Source organism: Thunnus maccoyii, chromosome 11 (assembly GCF_910596095.1).
Source record: "Thunnus maccoyii chromosome 11, fThuMac1.1, whole genome shotgun sequence".
Taxonomy (NCBI): domain Eukaryota; kingdom Metazoa; phylum Chordata; class Actinopteri; order Scombriformes; family Scombridae; genus Thunnus; species Thunnus maccoyii.
Genome location: NC_056543.1, coordinates 24,912,729 through 24,934,794, shown reverse-complemented (window position 1 = coordinate 24,934,794; position 22,066 = coordinate 24,912,729). Strand labels below are relative to the sequence as shown.

Genomic DNA, 22,066 nt, shown 5'->3' with positions numbered 1-22,066 from the left:
TAAAAAAAAGGGTTGATGTTAAAAGGCTACACTTACACTGAGCTTAACAGGCTGCCGCTTATGAAAGTGTGAGAAACGAGGCGTAGTATGGATGATAATCAGTATGTACATGGCAGCCCTGGTTAGGTTTGGTCAATAGAGCTTATTTTCTATTATATTTTAGTCTTAACAGTTTCATAAAAGATGTCCCTCTGCGCTTTTGTGTGCAAGTCTTGAGGAACAAGTGGGCGTTACAAAAACCACCAAAGGACAAACAATGTCATTTTATTGATGGACTGATAACTTTTAAACAGCCTTGCATCTCCTGAGAGTGCTGGTAGCGATGATCTTTTGTGTCTGAGAAGATTTTGCCTGAACAATCAAACACAATAATCAGTCACCGTGGACAACCACTGAAACTAATGCTATCTCTGGGGAGACTCTTGCCTATCTCACACAAACAAATGAATGCAAGAATGCACACAGACACTCTCTCGTATATACATGCCCCAAACACACAGAGGTATAAGTAACACTCTTTGATACGGGCTGTATCATCTGTAATGAAGCTGAACAATTGGGAAAATTATGTGAATAACAGTAGCAATAATTCAGTAAGAAATTGGTCACAGCAAATGAGCGAAAAATGCCTTCAATTAAGCTACCACAGGTTACATTTATTGAGGTAAGCAAGTGTGACTTAGTTAATTTTCTTGTTGCCCAAATTAAACCTGCCCCTCCTGACGATGCACATTTTATACAATGTTTTTACTTTTTAAGGCAGCAATTTCCACAGAGGTGCATGTCCCTCCCAACCCCCCTTACTTATCTATATTCACTTGAGTGAATTTAGAAGTTCCCCTCATCAAGTTCCCCTCATCAATTTCCCCTCGCTTTTAACATCATATCAAAGACCTTGTAAGTAATAGTATATCACAGGCAGTTCAGCACATTATTTCTCCTCTCCTCTTTCTTCCATCCCCCCTACTCAGTGTGAATTCTTTTTTCCTGGCACTATTCTTTAGGTGTGCTGTGTATTTTCCCCCCGGTCTGTGTGTATGTGTGTCTGTCTGCTTCAGTCTGAAAAGCCCAGGCCCCTTAGGAGACACACATCTGCAGGGGCCACACTTCGCAGAACATTGTCTTCTTGAAAACTCTCCCAATACGGTCTCACACACCTTGTGCACAAACACCAGTGTGTACTTCTTGCTTAATAATTTATACCCAATTACTGAACAAGGTTTATGACACATGGATATCAAATATGTATAGCCTGAGATTGCACATGAGGTTTGCTCTACAAACATTTCCGTGTACACTTGAAAAATGACATTATGTCACGTTGAAAGTCTTTCAAGATACTTTTATTTTTGACATGGTGAAAGAGAGAAGAGTAATGCGCAACAGAAGTCCCCAATCATCAAACAACAGGAAAATACAGTGCTGGCTACAAAACACTGTCGTGGCTTGAATTCGCAGTAGCTACATTTCCATCTCCCAACTGTCCAACCTTCTGACTGACACTTCCTGTAACTGACCAGCATTGTTGTTTACTTTGAGCTTTGTTCCTCTTACACCTTAAAAGACTGAGGGTTTTATGGCGAAAGGTCTTGTCTAACAGGAAGTACATCAGGGGGTCAGTTGAACCTCTCAGTGCAGCCAGAAGTAACAGGCAGTTCTTCAACTAGACGAAGAGGAGAAGAAAACAATCTTCATCATCATTATATATTTTTTTTTTATGATTAACTAGTCTGGATACGATGGCGCACTATTGAAAAAATGTAGCAACATTTTAACTCGTACTTGTCTACTTTGGTATATGCTTGACTTAAGAAGGTGAAATGTTGTCACCTCGATGAGGATGGAGAGTGGATGACAGTGGTTGCCGATCTCGGGGCCAGGTGAATGCTTCGGCTGATCATGGGCCAGAGAAATGAAGATGGGTCTGAAGATGTGGTATGGCAGCAGGCACACTGAAAGAACAACCTGGATAGAGTTGTAAAAAAACACTTTAAGTCCTGGTTATCATTATGGAAACCAAAGTGAAATATAGATGATGTTAGTTTTAATATTAATATTATATTCTATGTTTTATTATTAATTCTGTTTGCTAATGCAATAAACTAACTTCAGATTTGACAAAACAATGTTGTTATAGAATATAACTCATAGCCACCTGGATGACCACAATGTTTCGGAACACCCTACCCAGCAGGCTCTGGGAGGTGGTGACGTTTGTGCTGCGGCGTGAGTGTCTGATATGCCTCAGCAATGCCATGTAGGACAGCAGCACCAGTAGGTAACATAAAAAGAACACGGTTATGGCAGCCACATGGAAAGCTGCAGACCGACTGCCCCCCATTTCCATCGCAGGGCTGTAACACACCTCCACACGTCCTCCTGGCTCAGTTTTTTCACTGCCTCGCATAGCTTCTTTCACTGAGTAGTAAATTGACACTGGCACAGTCCAGCCTACTGCCAGCACCCACATTGTGATACACACCCTGCTGGCAAAGGAGGCCCTTGTGAGACGGGTGAAGAAACCGTGTGGCAGCAGCCTTGTACAGGCGCTCGGCCTGGAAGCGTGGGTGTGCTGGATGAGAGCTGCAAAGCGGCTGAGGGCCACCCATGTTAGAATCATGAGGCTTATGTAGATGTTAATGTAGAGCACTGGGGTGATGCCGTGCAGGACTAGCTGACACAGGGCGCCATGCATTGTCCAGGCAGAGCCCCTGGCATAGTAGGCTGCAAGGAAGGGCGCGGTGAGGGACAGCAGCAGGTTGGAGATACTCAGGTGGGACAGATAAATGTGAGTGGGGGATGTGATGGAGATGCACCGCAGGAACACCCACAAAGACAGTGCATTGCCTGGGAGAGCGGTGAGGAAGAGGAGTGCATAAACAAAGGGAAGGAAGAAGAGTGAAGCAGAGGTGGTGCAGAGGACGAGAACAGAGGAGGGGAGAGAAGACGGTACAGAAGACCAGAAAGAAGCATTATGTGGTGAAGATGTGTGAGGTGTATGCTCCATTTGATCTGTAAGAGAACAAAAGCGGGAGGGAATGGGAGAAGTGAAAAGTTAGAGAAGACCAAATCAGCCATCCTACAAGATGGTTGAAATTATCAGGCACCTTCCGCCCAACAACTGAAAAGTTCTTGCTTGATTGTTGTCATTGTGTTGTCATTTCCTTTGTGGGTTACAAGAGTTATTTTTGGTGGATTACTTGTTTTGTGTGTGTGTGGGTTTGAGTTATGATCTAATCGTTTATAAGTGTAATAGATGGTAGATGTACAGCATAAGCTTTTTATTTTCAAAATTCTTCAAAATGTATTAATCAAAATTCATTCTTGTTTTACACCGCACATAAACATAATGAGAATGAGAAGAAAGTGTTAGTGTTTTACCTCAGTTTGAATTTTTACACATTTTTACTAATTTTTTATTTTATTTTCAAAATATTAATTTAAATAAAATAAAAAAGCTCTGGTAGCAGAATTGACTCAATCCCAGACTCCTCCTAATCATATGTCCGTCTCCTTGAGCAAGACACCCGACCCCACATTTCTCCCCATTCTGATTTATATGGTGATAATAAATATAACTCTCTTTAGACTTTTAATGTTTTAACTCCTAGTTTTCATTTAAGTCAGTATTAAAGATTAGACACAATAAAATGTGCTTATTTCAGTGATATTATATGTAAAAAATGAATAGATAGATTTGCTTTATACATACCACTGGCAGGAGCTCTGACAAGATCATCCAAAAACCACACAGGAATCAAAAACAGCTACACTTGAGATTAAATATTCACAAGTGAAGGTAACAGCAGGCTCAGTATGAAGTTTTTCTCTGACTTCCTACTGCTTTGTAAGAACAAGAGATATATAGCAGACCTGACCTCCATGGGTGTGTTCTGACATATTCTATATGTGTTCAGCTTCCTCATCATGCATGTGCTGCATTCAAGGTTAGATATGGATTTTTTTGTAAATCTAATGCATATTGAGTAATGTATTCAAATGTTATGCAGGGCTTCTTCCAAACTTAACTGACTCTTCTTATTCTTAATTTCCTCACATATAGCATTTAGAGTTTCCATTTTTCTCTTTCTAATTTAAGACTGTGTTCTCCGTTTCAGTTTCTCTTTGCTTCACAACCGAAGTCCTTGTCTTCCCCTTAGGTCTTGTCTACACAGAAATGATATCTAGATCTACAGTTGTGCCCAAAAGTTTACGTACCCAGGCAGAATCTGTAAGATGTGTACCGTTCACAGTGTCTACAGTTGTGACCATAAAGTTCAACTGTGGTCTCATCACTCCAAATAACTTTATTCCAGAAGTTTTGAGGCTTGTCTAGGTGCTGTTTGGCATATTGTAAGCGGGCTGTTTTGTGTCATTGGAACAGTAACGGCTTTATTCTGGTAACTTGACCGTGCAGCCCTTTTTTGTTCAAGTACCTCCTTATTGTGCATCTTGAAACAGCCACATGCAACTTTCAGCTGAGGCGTGTTGGTTTTTCTTTGCAACCTGAACAATTTTCCTGGCAGCTGTGGCTGAAAATCTTTGTTGGTCTACCTGTCTGTGGCTTGGTATCAGCAGAACCCTTAATTTTCCACTTCTTTATCAGAGCTTGAACACTACTGATTGGCATTTTCAAATCTTTGGATATCTTTTTATATCCTTTTCCTGATTTATAAAGTTCAGCTCCCATTTCTTGCAGGTCCTTTGACAGTTCTTTTGCTTTACTCATGGCTCAGTATCTAGTAAAGTCAGAGCAGCCCTGGATGAAATGTGCAGGAGTCTCTCAAGAGCTGAGAAACACATTGACTATTTATACACAGACACTAATTACAATCAAACAAGTCACAGGTGTGGAAACTTACCCTTCATAGCCATTTAAACCTGTGTGTGTCAACTTGTGTGTATATTATCAAATCAAACATTCAAGGGTATGTAAACTTTTGATCAGGGCCATTTTGGTGATTTCAGTCATCATTATGATTTAAAAAGGGCACACACAATTATGTAAAAATAACATTAACTTTACCTAGAATGTTACCAGTTACCAGTAAAAGGCAGAATGGGCCTGTGGCCTGCTAGGTGTGTGTGATTTTTTTTTTCAAGGAAACAACCCCTCACTGCAAATTAAGTACAATATTTAAGGAGGGATGTGATTGCTTCTACAGTTTGAACAGCCATGTTCATATTCAGCCTGTATTGTCATTAGGTCATCATTACCATTAAGTAATAGCCTTCCTATAATGAGAACTGTTGTATTAACCAGCTCTAAAATATTTATTTAATTGTAGACACAAAACATTCTGTTTAGGCTGGTTTGAGTTTTACAGCTACATTGTCATCATCTTTTCAGATTAGCTGAAAATCATGTTTTCAAAAATCAAATTGGCTTAAATTTTGATTATTGTGGAGGTGTAAACAATATAAACTATATAAATGCAGCAGTAGTGGTAGGTTAGTTTGTAGGCTGAGTGAAATTGTGTTCCTTGGTCATCTGTGTTTAGGCAGGTGAAAAACAAATGGACAGACAGGCATAAATGACCAACCAACAGTAGTGGCATCTGCACATATTTTTGTAAACAATCTGTTATTGGTATCAAGAATTTTCATATCAGTGCATCCCTCACATTTTTGTTAGTTTGCTGCATGTGTGCGCATGATGTACACATGTTATGTGTATGTTTGCAAATTATGTACAATAACTCATTGTTCAAACAGCAGTGATTTGCATCTGATGCATCTAGGTCATGGAAGTGGTACTCAAAAAATTCATCTGGTAAACCTATGAGCACAACTGTTTTTATCTAGACGGAGTGCCTTAGTTTTTCTCCATGGTTGTCTGCGCCACTTGCGGACAAATATTCAGCAAGACTTCCTGGATTTTTTTTGTGTGTGTGTGTGTGTTTTCACCTGCCCTACTAAAGAGCATCTGTCGCATGAGCTATCAGAACCATGCAGCGCTTCCTCCTCCTGTTGTGATATGTGATATCTAGATCAGTTGGATATTCTTAACACTGTGTTTATTCTGCCTTGAGGTGGTGCTGCTGTTCTAGTTATAGTTGAGCAAAGAGTTGAGTGTGTTGTCAAAGGCTTACATTTCTCTGTTCTTATACTATGGAATCTGTATTCATTGACACACAACTATTTAAATTCTAATTTAAAAAACAAACAAACTATGACTCAGCACTCTGTTATATGCTGAATACAATTCAATGTGCTTGAAAACAAGTAAATGACATCAAAATGTTAAGTCCAGAGACACAGAACTTAGTAGGAAAGAAAAAAATAATAACTTTACACACCAAAAAAAGCTCTGACATTTGCATGGAGCAGCATTTTATCAGTAAAGCCTCATGCTTTCATCTCTGTGAAAGGTCCTCTGTAAGCTTGTGATCACCATCACAATTTGTAATGAAAGAATACGCTTTGATGTAGGCTGCAAAGTTGTCATTTTCTCTCCTTTAGTTTTGACTGAATGGCTCACATTGTGTTTGCTTAATGAGTTATGACACGTTTATTGTCTGTAGGTTTTCACATCGGCCCATTGTTTTTTTTTTATATTTCAGCAGCACTTTACCACAGATTTAAATAATATAGCTAAAATTAAGTTTAAAAAAAGACCTGATTAATACAGTGAGAACTCTTGCTTGACCATACAAAACATCCCTGGTCAAGTTCAGGATTTCTTGCCCTGAAATGATTATTTGATCAATCAATTATTGATTAATCAATCAAATAGTCAACAATTTTGTATTAATAGTTAAAGTCATGCAAAAACACTAAACTTTCTTTGGCTCCAGTTTCTCCAATGTGATAATTTGCAGCTTTTCTCTATTTTACATCAACATCATGTTGGTTGGACAAAACAAGCAATGTGAAGACATCACCTTGAGCTCTGGATAACTGAAGTGAACATTTTTAGCCAAGCTAGCGGCCTGGCTCTAATGTTGGTCTGTCTGTCTGTCCGTTGGTCCAACACTTTGGTCCAGACTCAAATATCTCCACAACAATTGGATGGATTTCATTGACATTTGGTACAGACAGACAGTGTTCCCTTCAGATGAAATTTAATCACTTTAAGTCCTAAAATGTTTATCTATTGCTCAGGTCAAAATTTCAATATGTGCAGTACTTTGGTTTATGACCAAATACCCGCAAAACTAATGACATTCCCACCAGCGTCAGCTGTAGTTTGTGTTTAGTGCTAATTACAAAATGCTAGCATGCTAACATCATCAACATTGTACCTGCTAAACATTTCATTGTAAGCATTAATTGATTCATCAAAACAAAGTTTAATTTATAATGAAAATAATTGTTATAGTTTTTTATTTGTGTACAAAATCTCAGCATCAGTTTCTCTGTCCATATAGAGTGTTATACATGTTGTGTTGTTGCTCAATATGGTAAAACAGAATATATCCATTTGCGACATCATAAACTCACCATCATAGCACTTTATTGTTCACAAATGTTAGCTTGACCATGGATACATTAATATCAGCACAATACTGTATTATTAAGTTGTGTACTTGAAAGGACGTCACACTTTTCCCCATTCATCTGAGACTGATCCATTGGGTCAGAAATGCTGTATCGTGCTATTCCAGAGTCTACCACAGGTTTCTGTTTGTATCTTGTCCAGTTGCTGAGATCTCGAGCAGACTTGGATCATGCTTTTTACATCACTGCGTGACCACTGGTGCCCTCATGGCAACAGCCTACATTAGGGCTGGGCAATTAATTGAATTTAGTTTTGATTACATATTTTTGATTTTGGCTTCCAATGATTATGAAAACAAGATAATGAGATAAAACGATTATTGTGCCCCATTCCATTTTGCAATGATGATCTTGTTTTGTCTGTGTTATAAATTCAGCGCACCCCTTTCCTTTACAGTGGTGCGCTTTCACCCCTCTAAAAGCCCAAACTCACTCTCACTGGGAATCCACATATAAAGTGAGACATGAGCATTTTAACTGTTTAATCCACATCGACTCCGACCTGCATTCAGCGTCTCTGTGAGATGCACGTCACTCATACTCACTGTCTCGGACTTCGTATGGATTATACATCTAATAAAATGGAAGCATATCTGTTCTGTGAGTTAATGAGTAATCGTGATCTCAGTATTGACCAAAATAATCATGATTGTGATTTTTGCCATAATAGAGCAGCCCTAGCCTACATCCAATCCTACCATTGTTACCACTTGTACCATAAACTGCAGGTTGCCCCTAATCTCACCACATAGCTACAAAGAGTGGGTTGTACTGTATCTCAAAATGGGGGTAATGGTAAGCAGTTGACAATTAATATGACAAGTTTTAACAAAATGACACAATTAGTATACAAGTTTAGCTAATATGATAAAACATTGTTTACTGGCCTAGACTGGATAATCAAACTTTGATGATGCTGCTCCAAAAAGTTTGTTTACTGCTGGTTGGCTGCTCGTGGCGGGAAGTTGAACAATTTCAGCCATTGGGGTGGCATTGGCAAATAGTCAGAAGATAGGCAGCGGTGGCAGCCATGATGTTAACACTGAAGATGTCAACTGCTAGCTATTGCTGCAGCCCAGTTAGACAGTTAGGATTCATTAACTGTCTTCTCTTTCGAATTGCTGACGTTTGTCAGCCCTTTGTCAGTCCTCCCAGTCCTACCTTCCATCTCAGCAGTGGAGCTGCTCCCGCTGACTCCAGCAACATCTCGCAAGCAAAACAGATTGCTTACCAAGCGCACCACCTCCTTCCTCACCGAAGAGGACAACAAAAAGTACATGACAGGATCCAGGCAGCTGTTTAAGGCGGAAAACAGCAGAACCACCTCGTTGGCTTTGTCAGCCACACCCCTCCAGAAACACGAAGTGTCTGTTATCTGTGTTGTTATATAGAATACCCTGACCATGTGATAGGGGACAAAACAGACAGTGAAGAGAAAGAGGATGAAGAAGGATTTCCTGGCCGTTCGAGTGTAGCGCGAAGCATTGGGCAGGTCTGGTTTCTCTTGTGATGTTCTCAGAAGCTTGAGGGCGATCTTCCCATAGGACACCACCAGAGAGATGAATACAAGCCAAAAGACAACCAGCAAAAAGATGTTGATGTATGCTTTCCACTTTGCCTCATGGAGTTCCTTGTAGTGGAAACACCTGTAAACATCAAACAAGTAATATCAACTCATGCTGCTAATATCACACATGTTGGGATTTTTGACCAAAATGTAAAGACTCTATAAATAGATAAGAAAGTTTGATATTTTGTCACCAACCTTTCCGTCTGTGAGTGATTCTTTGACATCAGTAATACCAAAGTCAAAGCAAAGGCCACAATCCAGATGACTACGCAGATGGCATTGCTCCGCCTTGTAGACCGCAGTCTGTGCCGCATCCCTGCTACACGATGGATCTTCAGGTAGCGATCCACGCTGATCAGCCCTAGCAGCGTGATACTAATATACATGTTCATGTAGAAGAGGTTGCCCACTACTTTACAAATGGTGGGACCCAGGATCCAAATGTTACCTTGGCTGTGATAGAGTATCCTGAATGGCAGACATACCACCAACAGCAGGTCTGCAAAAGCTACGTTGATGAGGAACACCCGCACAGAGTTCTTTTTTGAGTGAACAGAGAAGAAAACCCACAGAGCCACCAGGTTTCCAACTAGTCCCAGGATGAAGATTATAGAGTAGAGCACCGCCAACGGGATTTGCAATGCGCCATAATCCACACAAGTTTGTTGTGGGGCTGGGGTCATGGTCATCCTGCTAGTCTTCGCGGTGACAAGAAAAGGGGAGATGGAAGGCAAAGTCTGGAAGGCAGTTGTGGCCGAGGTGTTTTCTGTCATGGTGGTGATCCTCGGCCCTGCCAAAGAGAAGAAAAAATAATATCTCAAAAGGTGAAATATGTTGACTTAACTCTAATGTGGTTTGGAAGTTTTTTGATCCTCTCTGGAAAGTTTTGGACTCTCCTTAGTGCAGGTCAGTGTGATGGCAGGGCTCCAACTATATGGCTAAGCCCTAATCGGCATTAATCCTTCCCTCAGTAATCACATATAACACCAGCTGACCACCATACCACCAGGCATTGGAAAGCCCCAGAAGGAGCAACAGTGATAACTCTTTGCAAGTTAACAGATCTTAACTTTCTCCTCAGTATGAGTCATCTGATAGAGATGTTAGCGAAAACCCACATTTTGCCGTACTTTTTACAATGCACCAAACAGTTAAACAGCCAAAGGTACACATTCAGTCAGATGGTGTCAAAAGATCAGTAACTGAAATAGGAGTAAAAGTCACAGGAACTTGCTTTGCTCACAGCACACAACCCTTATCTGCACTCAATGTAACAAACTAAAGGATGTTAATATTTCAAAGAGGAACTTGTGAAAGTACTCACCTAGTCATTAAAGTTCATAAAAAATCCTTTCCGGTCTGCTTTCTTTGCATATATGCCAGTGTGGCAGAAAAGTATAAACCCCCACAAACGTACACGCACTCAGTGGTGAGGAGTAGTGGCTCACGTGTGGTTTCTGCACTCCTTTTCTATTCCACTCAGACTCAGTTACTCCAGCATATTTCCTTGAGTTGAATCTGTAGGTAAGAACATACTGCTTTCTTGAATAAACACATATAGTTCAAGATCAGTTCCTTAAGTTATTTTGGATCCAACTTTCCACTGCCGCCCATCTTTCAGTGACTAAATATTAGAAGTTCAAATGAAAACAAATGCTGCATAGAGTCTGCTTCTTTCTTTTGTTCCCTTTCTGTCCATTATCTCTGCAGTTATGAGAAGCTTGCCCTCCCCAGCTGTGCTGTACACACAGAGAAACGCTGAAGTGCAGAATGTGGGGATGTTGTACAGAGAAAACGTCAAGCTGTGGTCAACCCCTTTTTCCTTCCAACCACTATGCAGAAGTTAGGCTGAGACAGAGAGAAAGACGGGGCTGGGCTCAGTGCACTACTTCTGAGTACACACATGAGGGCAAGCGTGGGATCACATATCATGCTCAACTTGTATATACAATATGCTTTCCACTATGGGTTCTAATTATAATATAGAGGTATCTGCTGAGTGTAGCCAACTGTGAATGAAAAAAGGCTCCCAAAATACCACTGTATGCCCTCACAATAATTAAAGCAATGCCTTCATAGTAAAGCAAGGTCAGGTTTAAATTGCCACCCAAGAGACATTAGCTGCTGTCAACCTCTATAGCCAAATCTGTAGGCGCAGGTCAGAGGAATCATATACCTGCTCTTGAATGTTAATCATGCCATCACATTATGACAGCTTGGGTCAGAGCAGAGGTATTATTAACAGTCAGTGCTGTGTGTGCCATACACAGAATATGATTTAGACATGGAGTTAATTATGCAGCCTAGAAAATACATCTTCTCTTAAGTGAAGGTCTCAAAACTGAGTATTATTTTGTGAAACCCAAAAAATAATACTCAGTCATGGCTATTTATACTCTTTTCATTCAACATATGAGTGAAAAAAATAAGACAGATGACGCTTGTGTCATATTATTGAAAGTTCATTCTTGACCTTGGAAAAAGCAGTTTGAGGTCTTTGGACAAGAAGTCGTTGAAGTGCTCAGAAAAATGTGATAACATCACGACAGCTGGCTGTTGAAGATCATGTGATACAATCAGAATCTCCAGAACAGCTACTGAGGGGACTTGAGATGTTATATATAAATTCATGTACATGCATACAGCTGCATATGCAACCATGCATGTACTCATGATGAGGCATGAGAAACTGCACGTAACTGCAAATACTGTCTATGAAATGAGTTTCGAGGGAGTCCAAAGCAGTGAAGAGGATGTGAGATGCTATGTGATCTGAAACTTTAAGCAAAGCAGAGCAGTCATGGTTCAGTTATTTGATCCAGAAAGTAAATATTGATCCATCCTTCAAGATAATGTGACACTGCAACTTTTTAGCACCTTCTCCTCTCATCAGCGTGTCTGACATGATTTAATTTGCAAGTTGATTCATTTCTCCTGAAGCAGTTTCTGTATTTCTGAGTGTGTCAAGCTGGAGACATCTCGGGTAGAAACACAACATAAAGAAATTGTATGAACTTACTTAATTGTGACTAAAAAAAACATTCTATTGAAAATACTGAAGCAAAACCTGCAATGTATATCACTCGCTCCTCCCCTGTGATCTTCCTACGCTGGTGGTTAATTGTGTGCGGCTGTGGTGGGTGATGGTTTGGGTGTGTCTTGCAATTTCTCTTTTTTTTATTTATAGGAGGGTGTCACTCTTTAATTAGCAGAATGCCACCATCAAATCATGAGTCTTTCTTCTCTCTTCTCTCTCTCTCAGCCTCACTGTGTGCTGCTGGCGTCCAAAGAGAACTCGGCTCCAGTGAAGTTAGGGGGGTTCGGAGTAGCCATCCAGCTCGGAGAGTCAGGACTGGTGGCAGGAGGTACAGTAAACACCACTGTAAACACTCCCATCCCAGACACATGAACTGGAACTGAAATTTGAATTCTCCTTACTGTTTTTCTAAGTGAATATAACTATAATAATACTGCAGCCATTGTGCACTTTTTTTCAATTATTTAAAAGAGGATAATTTCTGGGGGAAAAGTGTCTAAGCTTCACTGCTGTAGGTGGGCTGTTACCATGGCAATGCTTGACTGACACATGAAGGCTGAAGTTGCCAGGAAAGCACAGTCAACTTTTGTGGTGCACTACTGGCTGAGAACAATATACTGTATATCCTACAAATGTTGAAACTTTCATTCCTGTTTTTCAGCTAGCCCACATACCGTTAGCTTTTTTTAGTGATTTAAGCTGTTCTTTTACCACATTCAACATTTGGGAGGATCTAAAGTGTGGTTCAGTTTGTATTTCACTTGGAAAGTGGAAGCCAGCTATCCTAGCTTGCCAACTTTAGCACTGATTTCCACCAGGCTTAACTTTTCATGCATGTTTTTTCCTGCACACTCACTATTGTGTTTGTCACACATTACACAAAGGAGAGGGTCTAGATAGAGTTGTCTGTCTCTCTTTAATGGGTCCAGTTGTGGTGATGACAAATGACCAAACTGTCAAAATTCACAGCAGCAGGGAGTCCTGTAAGCACAGCCCTGCATATGTTACCCTGTGATTTAAATCACAACACGGAGCAACATAGAGGCTGTTGAGGTATAACTATTTTAGTGCATGCCCATGCAGATATCTAATTACAGTACTAACATCAGCAGCCAGTGCCAAAATTTCACTTTCACTAGAGAATTTCCTCTTTTTGGAAATTAAGATTTTGACCAAACAAGTACATAAGTCAATCAACAGGATATATATAGAGAGAGATTTCTTAGCAAAAATGTATTTTAGTGTCAGTTTGACTTTAATGTCAGGATTATAAATAAGAACTGAGAACTCCAAACTGACTCAAAATTCAAAAACAGGAAAACCTTTCATCAAGAAAGTAGGAAACAAGCCCACAGAGAAGGTGTGTTTCCTCTTTCCATAAACCATATATTCTTAATAGGAAACAATTAGCCAAACAATCATTAAGTGCATTTTATCTGCAGGGGAGAACTGAACAGTAAGTGGAAATAGAAAGGCACAAGAGTATTGTTGCGTGTCTCAAATGGGGAAGTAAAATCTGAGAACAGATCCGTTTTCTAGTTTAGAGAGCATAAAAAAAGAAATTAAGGAAGAATGTAGAAGTCCCATTAAGAACAATTACATGTGTGGTTTTGCATGTGTTTGCAAACTTTCATGTCCACATGCACGTGTCTCAGCTGTGATCCATCTTAATTTTAATTATACACTTTCATTAACTAACTTCATAAGTGATGCACTCACACCACTCTTTCTTTCTAACCTTAGGTCGGGTAGGAACTCCCCACTTCATGGCCCCCGAAGTGGTGAAGAGAGAGCCGTACGGTAAGCCTGTGGACGTGTGGGGCTGTGGAGTCATCCTCTTCATCCTCCTCTCAGGATGTCTGCCTTTCTACGGCACCAAAGAGCGTCTGTTTGAAGCCATCTGCAAGGGCAAATACAAGGTCAGGAGCATATTGAAAGCACCTTCTTCAGTCTTCAGAGTGCAGAAAAAGTTTCAAATGTGTGACTGAAGTGATGATGTAATTTAGAGGCAAATGCTGGAGCTGCCCCACAGACATGAATTACTGCAAGCGCTTGCGGTTGTTTTCTGTGATATGAGCACGTTTTCTGACAAAACGAAAGCTTATTTGGGGGGAAGTCTCAAACAAGAGGTCTTTAAGCCTACGCATTCAGTGAATAATTCACAATGAATAGCCCACCTCCAAAGTGTTTGTACAACCTGATGGCACCATGTTTTGCTGTGTTTTAGATAATAACTTGTCTACCATCTCTTACTTTAATTAGAGCAGTTTAGATTCTGTTTCACAGTGCATCATATAATCAGAGAAAAAAAGACACTTCAGAACTTGCCTGAGAATCATCAGTATCAAGTGATAGTTGTCAGTACATCCGTAGGTACATTGTAAACATGAACTGCTAATAGTTGAATAGCCAGGCATATCTCTAATGACACAAATATAGGCTAAAAACGGTACCAGCACCTACCTGTAGCTGACATTACAACAGCCCTTTTGATGAACATTTATGGGGTCTTGCTTTCCTGCTGATTTTATCATATTGATTCCTAAGCAGGCTTTTATGTTGGTGTTAGCATGTTTCCATATCAGATGAGCAAACACTTTCTTATTTTTTGATGAAAAACAGTAGGTAATTGCATCTGTAATTATTACTAGAGTGGAATAGGGTTAGACTGGATTAAAGTCACTGCAGGTAATGTGGAAATCACCCTTTTTCCCCTAGAGAAATAAATCTGCTTCAAATGGGGTTTCAGAGTACAGTATTATTGTTATTACCAATAAGAACAAATAGAGAGGATGGCAAAAACTACAGAAATAAGACCCATGTTGTAGTAAACTGTTTAATGCACATACTCTCCTGTTCCTCTCCAGAAACTTGGTGCATTCTTGTAAAGTCTGTGTATTTTTAACTTATTTTTGTGTGTGTGTGTATGTGTGTGTGTGTGTGTGTGTGTGTGTGTGTGTGTGTGTGTGTGTGTGCGTGTGCGTGTGCGTGTGCGTGTGTGTAGATGAATCCGCGTCAGTGGAGTCAAATTTCAGAGAGTGCTAAGGATCTGGTGAGACGCATGCTGATGCTGGACCCTGCTGAGAGGATCACCGTGTACGAGGCACTTAACCACCCTTGGCTCAAGGTACAGCAGAGCAGTCAGAAACACTTTAATGTCACGGTCATGTTGTTCAGTCTTTTTTATTTTCTCTGCCAGATCTGATTTCACAAGCCAGTATGACAATTTCATGACTATTGGGAGGTCTCACAAGCTAAAAAGACTCTGGGTTTTTATTATGAGCACCTCAAGACACCATCACCAAAGAGTTGTCAAAATACTAACTGATTTGAGCTGCATTACCACACAACTGAAACAAAATGGAAAAAGACTACGCACTTGCTGTTTACTATGTGGGATTACTGACTGTTTACAGCACAGCAAAAATACACTCAAATCCCTAAAAATGTATTTCCTGCTTTGGACAGTGGTAAGATCTGCATCCAAAGTTTTGATTTATGTGAAGCTTAAAGGCTGTTTGAGACAAGACTAGAATAGTAAAACCATGTAGCCAAGAGCCATCATGTAATGATCAGTTGCTTTGTTGGAACAACTCTTCACACAGGAAAACCAACAGTGAGTGCCAGCACAGTGATGTTACTGCTCATCATGGGTTGTCAGCAGGAGCTTTTATTGTGTATTCTTCTATGGACAGTGATGGAGGGATGCCAAAAAAATAACTTAACAATTCAGCTGTGAGACTGACAATTCAATTCATCTGAGGGGCTGTCTAACACATCATTCAAAGCATCGACTTTTAGAGGGCATCCCTGGTTAGAATCCCATATATTAGTCGTTTGCTAATCTTACAACTACTAGTTTGTCTCCATTGTGATTGTAGGAAAAGTAGGTTTAGAAGGGGATTTCTTGCTCCTGAATATATACCACAAATATTTGAGTGTGGCGCCACAGAACGTACATTACACACACTTACAGAATCACACACACCCTTGCACCCATGCACAATACATTCTTAACTCTTGTTCATATTTTCTTCTTGATATATTTATATGTATGTCCCATCAACTGCAGTGCTTTGTTTGCATCTGCAAATGTTTTTTATCTGTTTTTGGCAATGCTTTTTGCAACATCACCATGTCGCAAACCTGCCGCAGCAGCTTCTTGATACACTGACAACACCACAGGAGCAGTGGCATGCAGCTAATTTACTGTTTTTGATTAAAAGTCTTAGTGATGGATTTTTTTGTTTTTTGTTTGTACTGGTCAAATGAAATCTTAACACCAGTGTTGGTTTGTATAAATTATTGTTCTAATAAAAAAACTTTGTAAACCTTTGTAAAACTATGTATTAATGTCATGTTTTAGATATAACTCTCAGGTTTAGTGCATTAATCTTGTTGTATTGAGCTGGAATAGAGCTTAAATAAACACACAGGAGTCGTTGGCCTGGACTGGTTTCATGCTTGTAACAACCAGAAGCCAATTTCCTAATACATATCAGCTTAAAAACCACAGTCACAGGATGTATCAGAAAACACCTAGTGGTTTAAAAAAAAAAAAACCAAAAAAACTGTGTTAGTGTTCCAGTATTACATCACAATGAAGTTTAATTTCCTTGTTATTAAGAGTGTTTTCTTGTTTGGTTTTCCAAGGAGAGAGACCGCTATGCCTACAAAATCCACCTGCCAGAGACTGTTGAACAGCTGAGAAAGTTCAACGCCAGGAGAAAGCTCAAGGTTTGCATCTATATGCATACTGACATGCATGCATCTTCTCAGTTTTACAACATATAAGGCTCGCAAGATACACCATCATTATGTGCCTGATGATGAGATAAATGTGGTTGTGGTGCTGCGGTTGTGTTTCAGGGGGCTGTGCTGGCTGCAGTGTCCAGTCACAAGTTTAACTCCTTCTATGGAGACCCCCCTGAGGAACTCCATGACTTCTCTGATGACCCCACCTCCTCAGGTACACACAAGGACACACACTCACAGGATCACATTTGTTACTATGTCATCTTCAACGGACTTCCTTCCGCAAATTTACTTATTCTAGGTTGATCTCCGGTTGTGTTTTGAAGTTCTGCTTTCTATGTAAGGCCCTGTACTTTCTGTTATTACCTAAATGCAACAATATTCTAGCAGTTCATAAGTTTACTAAGTCCAGAGACAGGATGCACAAACTGCACACAAACCTGCTGACGGTTTGAGCACATTTACTATAAAAATAAGGAAATACAGCCCCATGTTTGCCTCTCAAATTTTATATTTTATCTCATTATGCAGGTTAATAGATGCTGTAAAGGCAGAACCTCAAAGATTTAAGATGTACTTATCCCTTTGTGTGGACGTTTTACATGCAAAGAGAGTGCTAACACCAGTACACTGAACTGAAAGCACTACCAGCACATTTCTGTTTCCGTCAGTCCAGCAATGTGTGTACTATTAAGAACTATCCACTCGTGATATACTTGCTTTTAACTGCTTTTAACATTGATGTTAACAACTGTGTTCATTTGCAAAGTGTCAATCTGTTTACTTGTTTGTCTTTTTCTATTAATGCTTCCCACCTGCTAGGACTACTAGCAGCAGAACGTAGGTATCTGTTGGTCATTTGTGTGTTGTGGTGAAAGTTACTTTACTCTTAACAGTCTGTAGCTGTTAAGTCAGTTTGCAACATCCAAACATTGTCTCTGCTTTTTGTAGTTTGACTTATTGCTCAAATCAGTTAAAGGAAGTACAAACAGGTTAAATAATTCCAAACATGTTTTAAGTGCATGCTCATCGCAAAGACATCCAGCGAACCTTGAGGTGACTGATGGTCGATTGTGTTTGTGTGTGTGTGTTGCAGGGGCGGTGTCTCAGGTGTTGGACAGTTTAGAAGAGATCCATGCTTTGACAGACTGCAGTGAAAAGGATCTAGATTTCCTCCACAGTGTTTTCCAGGACCAACATCTACACACACTACTCGATGTAAGTGTCACACACAAACACCAACACAAGTAAGCACACCAGAAAATATATTCCTTTTTACGAATCATTAGTAGTACTGGCTTGTTAGAATCAGCAGAGACCGCAAAAAGGAAAAAAACAACCAAATAAACACCCTTTACACAGACTACACAGAGACTACTTCCTCAAAATGCTTTTCACTCTTCCGTTTGGTATTTTTGTGACCAATGCATGTGGTACAGCAGCTGGAGGATGAAGCAGTGAGGCAAGGTGTTGTGGTTTAAGCTGGGCCTTTGCAAGCACAAATGTGTGAACAGATGTACTTCTTATCTGTATGTGTGTGTCACCGATTTGACTGCAATCTTTCTGCGCACATTGAACTGCTGTGTCACAACTCTTTTTTATCTTATCTTATTTTGCTGGTTTATATGTGACATTCTGGGAACATGTTGGATAATCACATAAATATGGTGTTGTTGTTGCATGTAAACATAACCGGATCTAACTAAATGTAGTCTTATTAATCCCTCAGATCAGACTCTGATTGGTCCACATCAGGTCACCATAAAGTAAACATGTTGATTAGAAACCACAGAGGATCATCAAAGATAAAACACAACCAAAATATTGCTTCATCTCTTCTTCCTGAGCTCAAATAGCACACAAGGAGCACTTCACATTAAAACCATGTAGTTTTTAGTCTATTTCATTGTATGTGTGAGGGTTTTTTTTCCAGTCTACTTATAGAACTTTGTAATGTCAATCCAATGTGCATATAAATCATAATTTATATTAATTACTTTTGTGTGATCATTCTTTCTATTTACATTGGAGATATTGTTTATTTGCCTATGTTAATGTTCTTTTTAATTCATGCTTTGTTGATGCTATAAACTAAATCAGTGATTATCTTTCTGCTATTTAATGATGGTGATTGAGATATCAGTGGTACAGACACATGGGATGAATTAATGATACGGGCATTATGAATAACGAGCTGTGTGTAATGGTAGCAGGAGGCTGCTCTGGCGTTGGAGAGAAGCTTGCAGATGTCACACAATTGGTGAAATTGTATTTTTCTTCTTTGTCATTCTTTTTAGTGACTAGTGGAGATATCAGAAGTTCTCATATGCAAACAGATGATTAAGGGAGTTTCCACAAGCATTTATGGCTAACTGTTGGAGTGGAAATCAGGCTTGGGCACAGGCACCTATTTTTGTGTAAAAAAAAATATAAAAAATCATACGTACACACAGCTTTATGTTCTTGTGTATGTGCGTAGACAGAGTTTTAAACAACTTTCACTTTTACGGAAGTCTCAACTGAAATCTTATTAAGAGGAACATAGTAACATTTCTGTATCACTTTCAAAACTGCACAAGTCTGAAGTGAAAACATAAAGGCCACAGCAGAGAGAAATGCGCCCCTTGTTCCGTCTTCTATAATTAGTGTGATTATTTATTATCTCCATCTTCATCTCTTATGCACAAAAAAATTAAACCACTATGAAACGATGTGAAAGAGACACTTTTAAGTCATTGAGGAGATTCTTCTCATATCAAATAGGTCTGGTAAACTAGACGTCTTGTTTCACTTCCCCCATTGTCCTGTTCATAGCTGACTCTGTAATTTCAACTCATGATCTTGCAAACGCAAGTTCATCTCACTGTTGATAAGCTGCTGCAAGACAGAGGCTTGAATCACTGTTCTCTACTTCAATGAAAAGGCCAATCGTCTTGTCAACAATCTATTTTTCTTTCTAAGAAGCAAATTGGCTGTAGGAGGCTGGAATTAAAACGTTTGAGGGAGCCACTTTTTCATGGGTAGAGCTAGTGAGGGAAAGGGATTACTAAAAAAAAGATGAGAAGGAAGTTTGCGTGTGTGTGTGTGTGTTGTGTTAAAAGGCTGTCCCTATTGCTGGAGGCCAAATAGGATGAAGTAGGTTGCAGGAGTTTAGAGGATCTGCCAAGTGTTTGTGTGCAGCAGTGTCAGTGCGAGCCTGGGGCTGCAGATATCTCCCTTTCAGCCTCAGTTTCACACCCCTGCCCTGCTTTGCTCTGCTTTGCTCTGCTCTTAGAGGAGGGGGAGGCAGAAAAGGACAGAGGAGAGTAGCTCAGCCTCAGACCGTGAAGAAACAATGGCTTCTATTGTGAAGCCTTAGTGCCATTCATAACAAGCACAGCCTCCATCAATATCTGTGCAAGTGAAAATCACTTCCACTCCACTGAAATACACAGAGGCCCGAGGAAACCAGAAATCCAGTACACTGAAAGGATGGAGCTGTCTGGCTAAGATAATTTGCGTAACGTTTGCACTCTGTTGGCTGCGTTTCTCTGACAAACCACTTACCTTCTCATGGGTGAGTGTGTTTTCTACCTGTTTTCCCTTCTGATGTGTTTGCAGGAAGAGTGTTTCATCAAGAGATGCCTCAAGCTAATTTGAAGTCAGCCAGGGAACCCCCCCGCATGTGTTCTTGGCATTTGACAAGTATAATGAGGTGTTTGAGTCAACTGAATTTTTTTTTCTTATATGCTAGTTTCTGAAGCTCCTTTGACTTCGTAGTCATTGGAGGCAGGGTAATACGTTGGCCTCAAGGAAATGATGTCTGTGTTTACTTGTCACTAATATAAATTAAGATGTCATGCTGTTTTCTCTGTCTTCTCCACAAAGGCATGATGTCATCATGCATGTGCCTGCAAATTTTAAACGTTGTAATCTGTGTTTGTCCACACGACACAGTGCGTTGTTCTAACCCGCTTCTCAGCACGAGGTATGTATTTCCTAACAGCAAACATTTTCATTTTTTTGAAGTCTGCTCAGTTGTGGGCTGCAGAATCTTTGTTAATGTGAAATTCTAGGTAATTTTCAAATAAAACCCCTCAGAAGTCAGTTCAAGTTTGTTCAGCACTCAGTAAAGAGAAAAAAGATGTTGACAACTCTCCACTTGTAAGCACAAGGACAAGAGTGCAGCAAGTATGTCTGCTCAGTGGCTGCAGACAGCATGTGGTACAGCACGACCCAGGCCTCAAGCTTTGTTGTTTATTTTGGTATTCTTATAAGGATTTCCTGAGGAGTGTGTTGTAAGTAAATAATGTGAATATAGCAATCATGCATGCTTAACACCATGGTTGGCAACGTGTTTAGAGGTGAGGAAATAGGTGTAATTTTTTTTTTCATTCTTGAGTGCAAAACCACAAACACTTTAAAAGACTTTCTGTCTGCATTTGTACAATGTATTACATCTCACCTCTCTATATGATGCTGTTTCCTTTGAGTGTGGCTTTTTGGAGCAGCTATAAACACTTTTATCTTTAGTTGTGGTCGATCAGCACGTCATAGAACATAGTTTCTTTGAAACAAACTTAAGTGAGGAAAATGATCTTTGCTATTACATATAACACTCCAATTCACAAAATGAATGATGATCATAAAGTATTTTTGAGATTAATGTTGCTGTTGTTGTGTGTGCTGTTTGTGATGATGTCCATCATCACATGTCTGGTGCTGCTGCTGCTGTTGTTGCTGCAGTGAGAGGGAAAACAGAAGAGTGTTGGGTCTCATGGTTGCATTGAACTGTCTGGTACAAAAGCACTGTTTGTCTGTGACCCTCTGTGTCTGTCTCTGTGTGTGTTATGCAAGGTCCCCTGCGTTTGTACTGTACAGCAGGTTGAATTAAAAGTATACCAGACAACTTGCTCATCAAACATCACATGGTTGTTTTTAAAAAAATATGACAATAGTTGTTTTAGATAACCGCGTTCATCTGTCTTTTGTTTAAAAAAGCCACCCTCTGCTTTGAATTCAGCATACAGCTGGTGCCTTTGTTTAGACTGTGTTTCACAGCCATTTTGTCTACAAACATACAATCTCTTAAATACACACATTGGTCTCTGACTAGGCCCATACAAGCCGGTCTTGTCAGTGCACTTTATTAGTCAGCTGGGCTTTTTATAAACAGAGGTCTTGTGTCTGTTATCCTTCAGTCAGAGAGATGAGAAAACGGTTCC

General features: G+C 39.9%; 3 protein-coding genes across 13 annotated transcripts in view; 1 reads left to right on the top strand and 2 right to left on the bottom strand.

The window, feature by feature from the left end:
* Positions 1–22,066, top strand: part of caska (calcium/calmodulin-dependent serine protein kinase a) — a 121,403-nt gene that overhangs the window by 69,585 nt on the left and 29,752 nt on the right. For 7 of the 11 annotated variants that reach the window (XM_042425461.1, XM_042425464.1, XM_042425458.1 and 4 more), the window contains exons 6-12: positions 12,333–12,435; positions 13,851–14,026; positions 15,112–15,234; positions 16,761–16,844; positions 16,977–17,076; positions 17,685–17,702; positions 17,959–18,080. In XM_042425461.1, coding sequence (XP_042281395.1) covers positions 12,333–12,435; positions 13,851–14,026; positions 15,112–15,234; positions 16,761–16,844; positions 16,977–17,076; positions 17,685–17,702; positions 17,959–18,080 — 726 coding nt within the window. The remainder of the gene's footprint in view (positions 1–12,332; positions 12,436–13,850; positions 14,027–15,111; positions 15,235–16,760; positions 16,845–16,976; positions 17,077–17,684; positions 17,703–17,958; positions 18,081–22,066) is intronic. The other 4 variants (XM_042425459.1, XM_042425463.1, XM_042425469.1 and 1 more) reach the window with 1 other exon arrangement.
* LOC121906562 (probable G-protein coupled receptor 82) lies at positions 1,398–3,252 on the bottom strand. The gene is made up of 3 exons (XM_042425470.1): positions 2,156–3,252; positions 1,831–1,965; positions 1,398–1,663 (listed from the first exon to the last, which is right to left on the bottom strand). The coding sequence occupies exons 1-3, from the start codon at positions 3,005–3,007 to the stop codon at positions 1,427–1,429; spliced, it is 1,224 nt and encodes a 407-aa protein (XP_042281404.1). The 5' UTR covers positions 3,008–3,252; the 3' UTR covers positions 1,398–1,426.
* Positions 7,223–10,963, bottom strand: gpr34b (G protein-coupled receptor 34b). Its single transcript, XM_042425471.1, has 3 exons — positions 10,395–10,963; positions 9,266–9,860; positions 7,223–9,146 (listed from the first exon to the last, which is right to left on the bottom strand). Exons 2-3 carry the CDS (start codon positions 9,841–9,843, stop codon positions 8,588–8,590), a joined length of 1,137 nt encoding a protein of 378 aa, XP_042281405.1. The 5' UTR covers positions 9,844–9,860; positions 10,395–10,963; the 3' UTR covers positions 7,223–8,587.

Bases quoted from the DNA above. Each gene is read 5' to 3' on its own strand.
- gpr34b (XM_042425471.1), bottom strand. From the start codon at position 9,843: ATGACAGAAAACACCTCGGCCACAACTGCCTTCCAGACTTTGCCTTCC. The intron at 9,147-9,265 runs GTTGGTGACAAA...TGATGTTTACAG, and splicing joins AATCACTCACAGACGGAAAG to GTGTTTCCACTACAAGGAAC.
- LOC121906562 (XM_042425470.1), bottom strand. From the start codon at position 3,007: ATGGAGCATACACCTCACACATCTTCACCACATAATGCTTCTTTCTGG. The intron at 1,966-2,155 runs GTGGCTATGAGT...AACTCTATCCAG, and splicing joins GAAACATTGTGGTCATCCAG to GTTGTTCTTTCAGTGTGCCT. The intron at 1,664-1,830 runs GTGACAACATTT...CTCTTCGTCTAG, and splicing joins CACTCTCCATCCTCATCGAG to TTGAAGAACTGCCTGTTACT.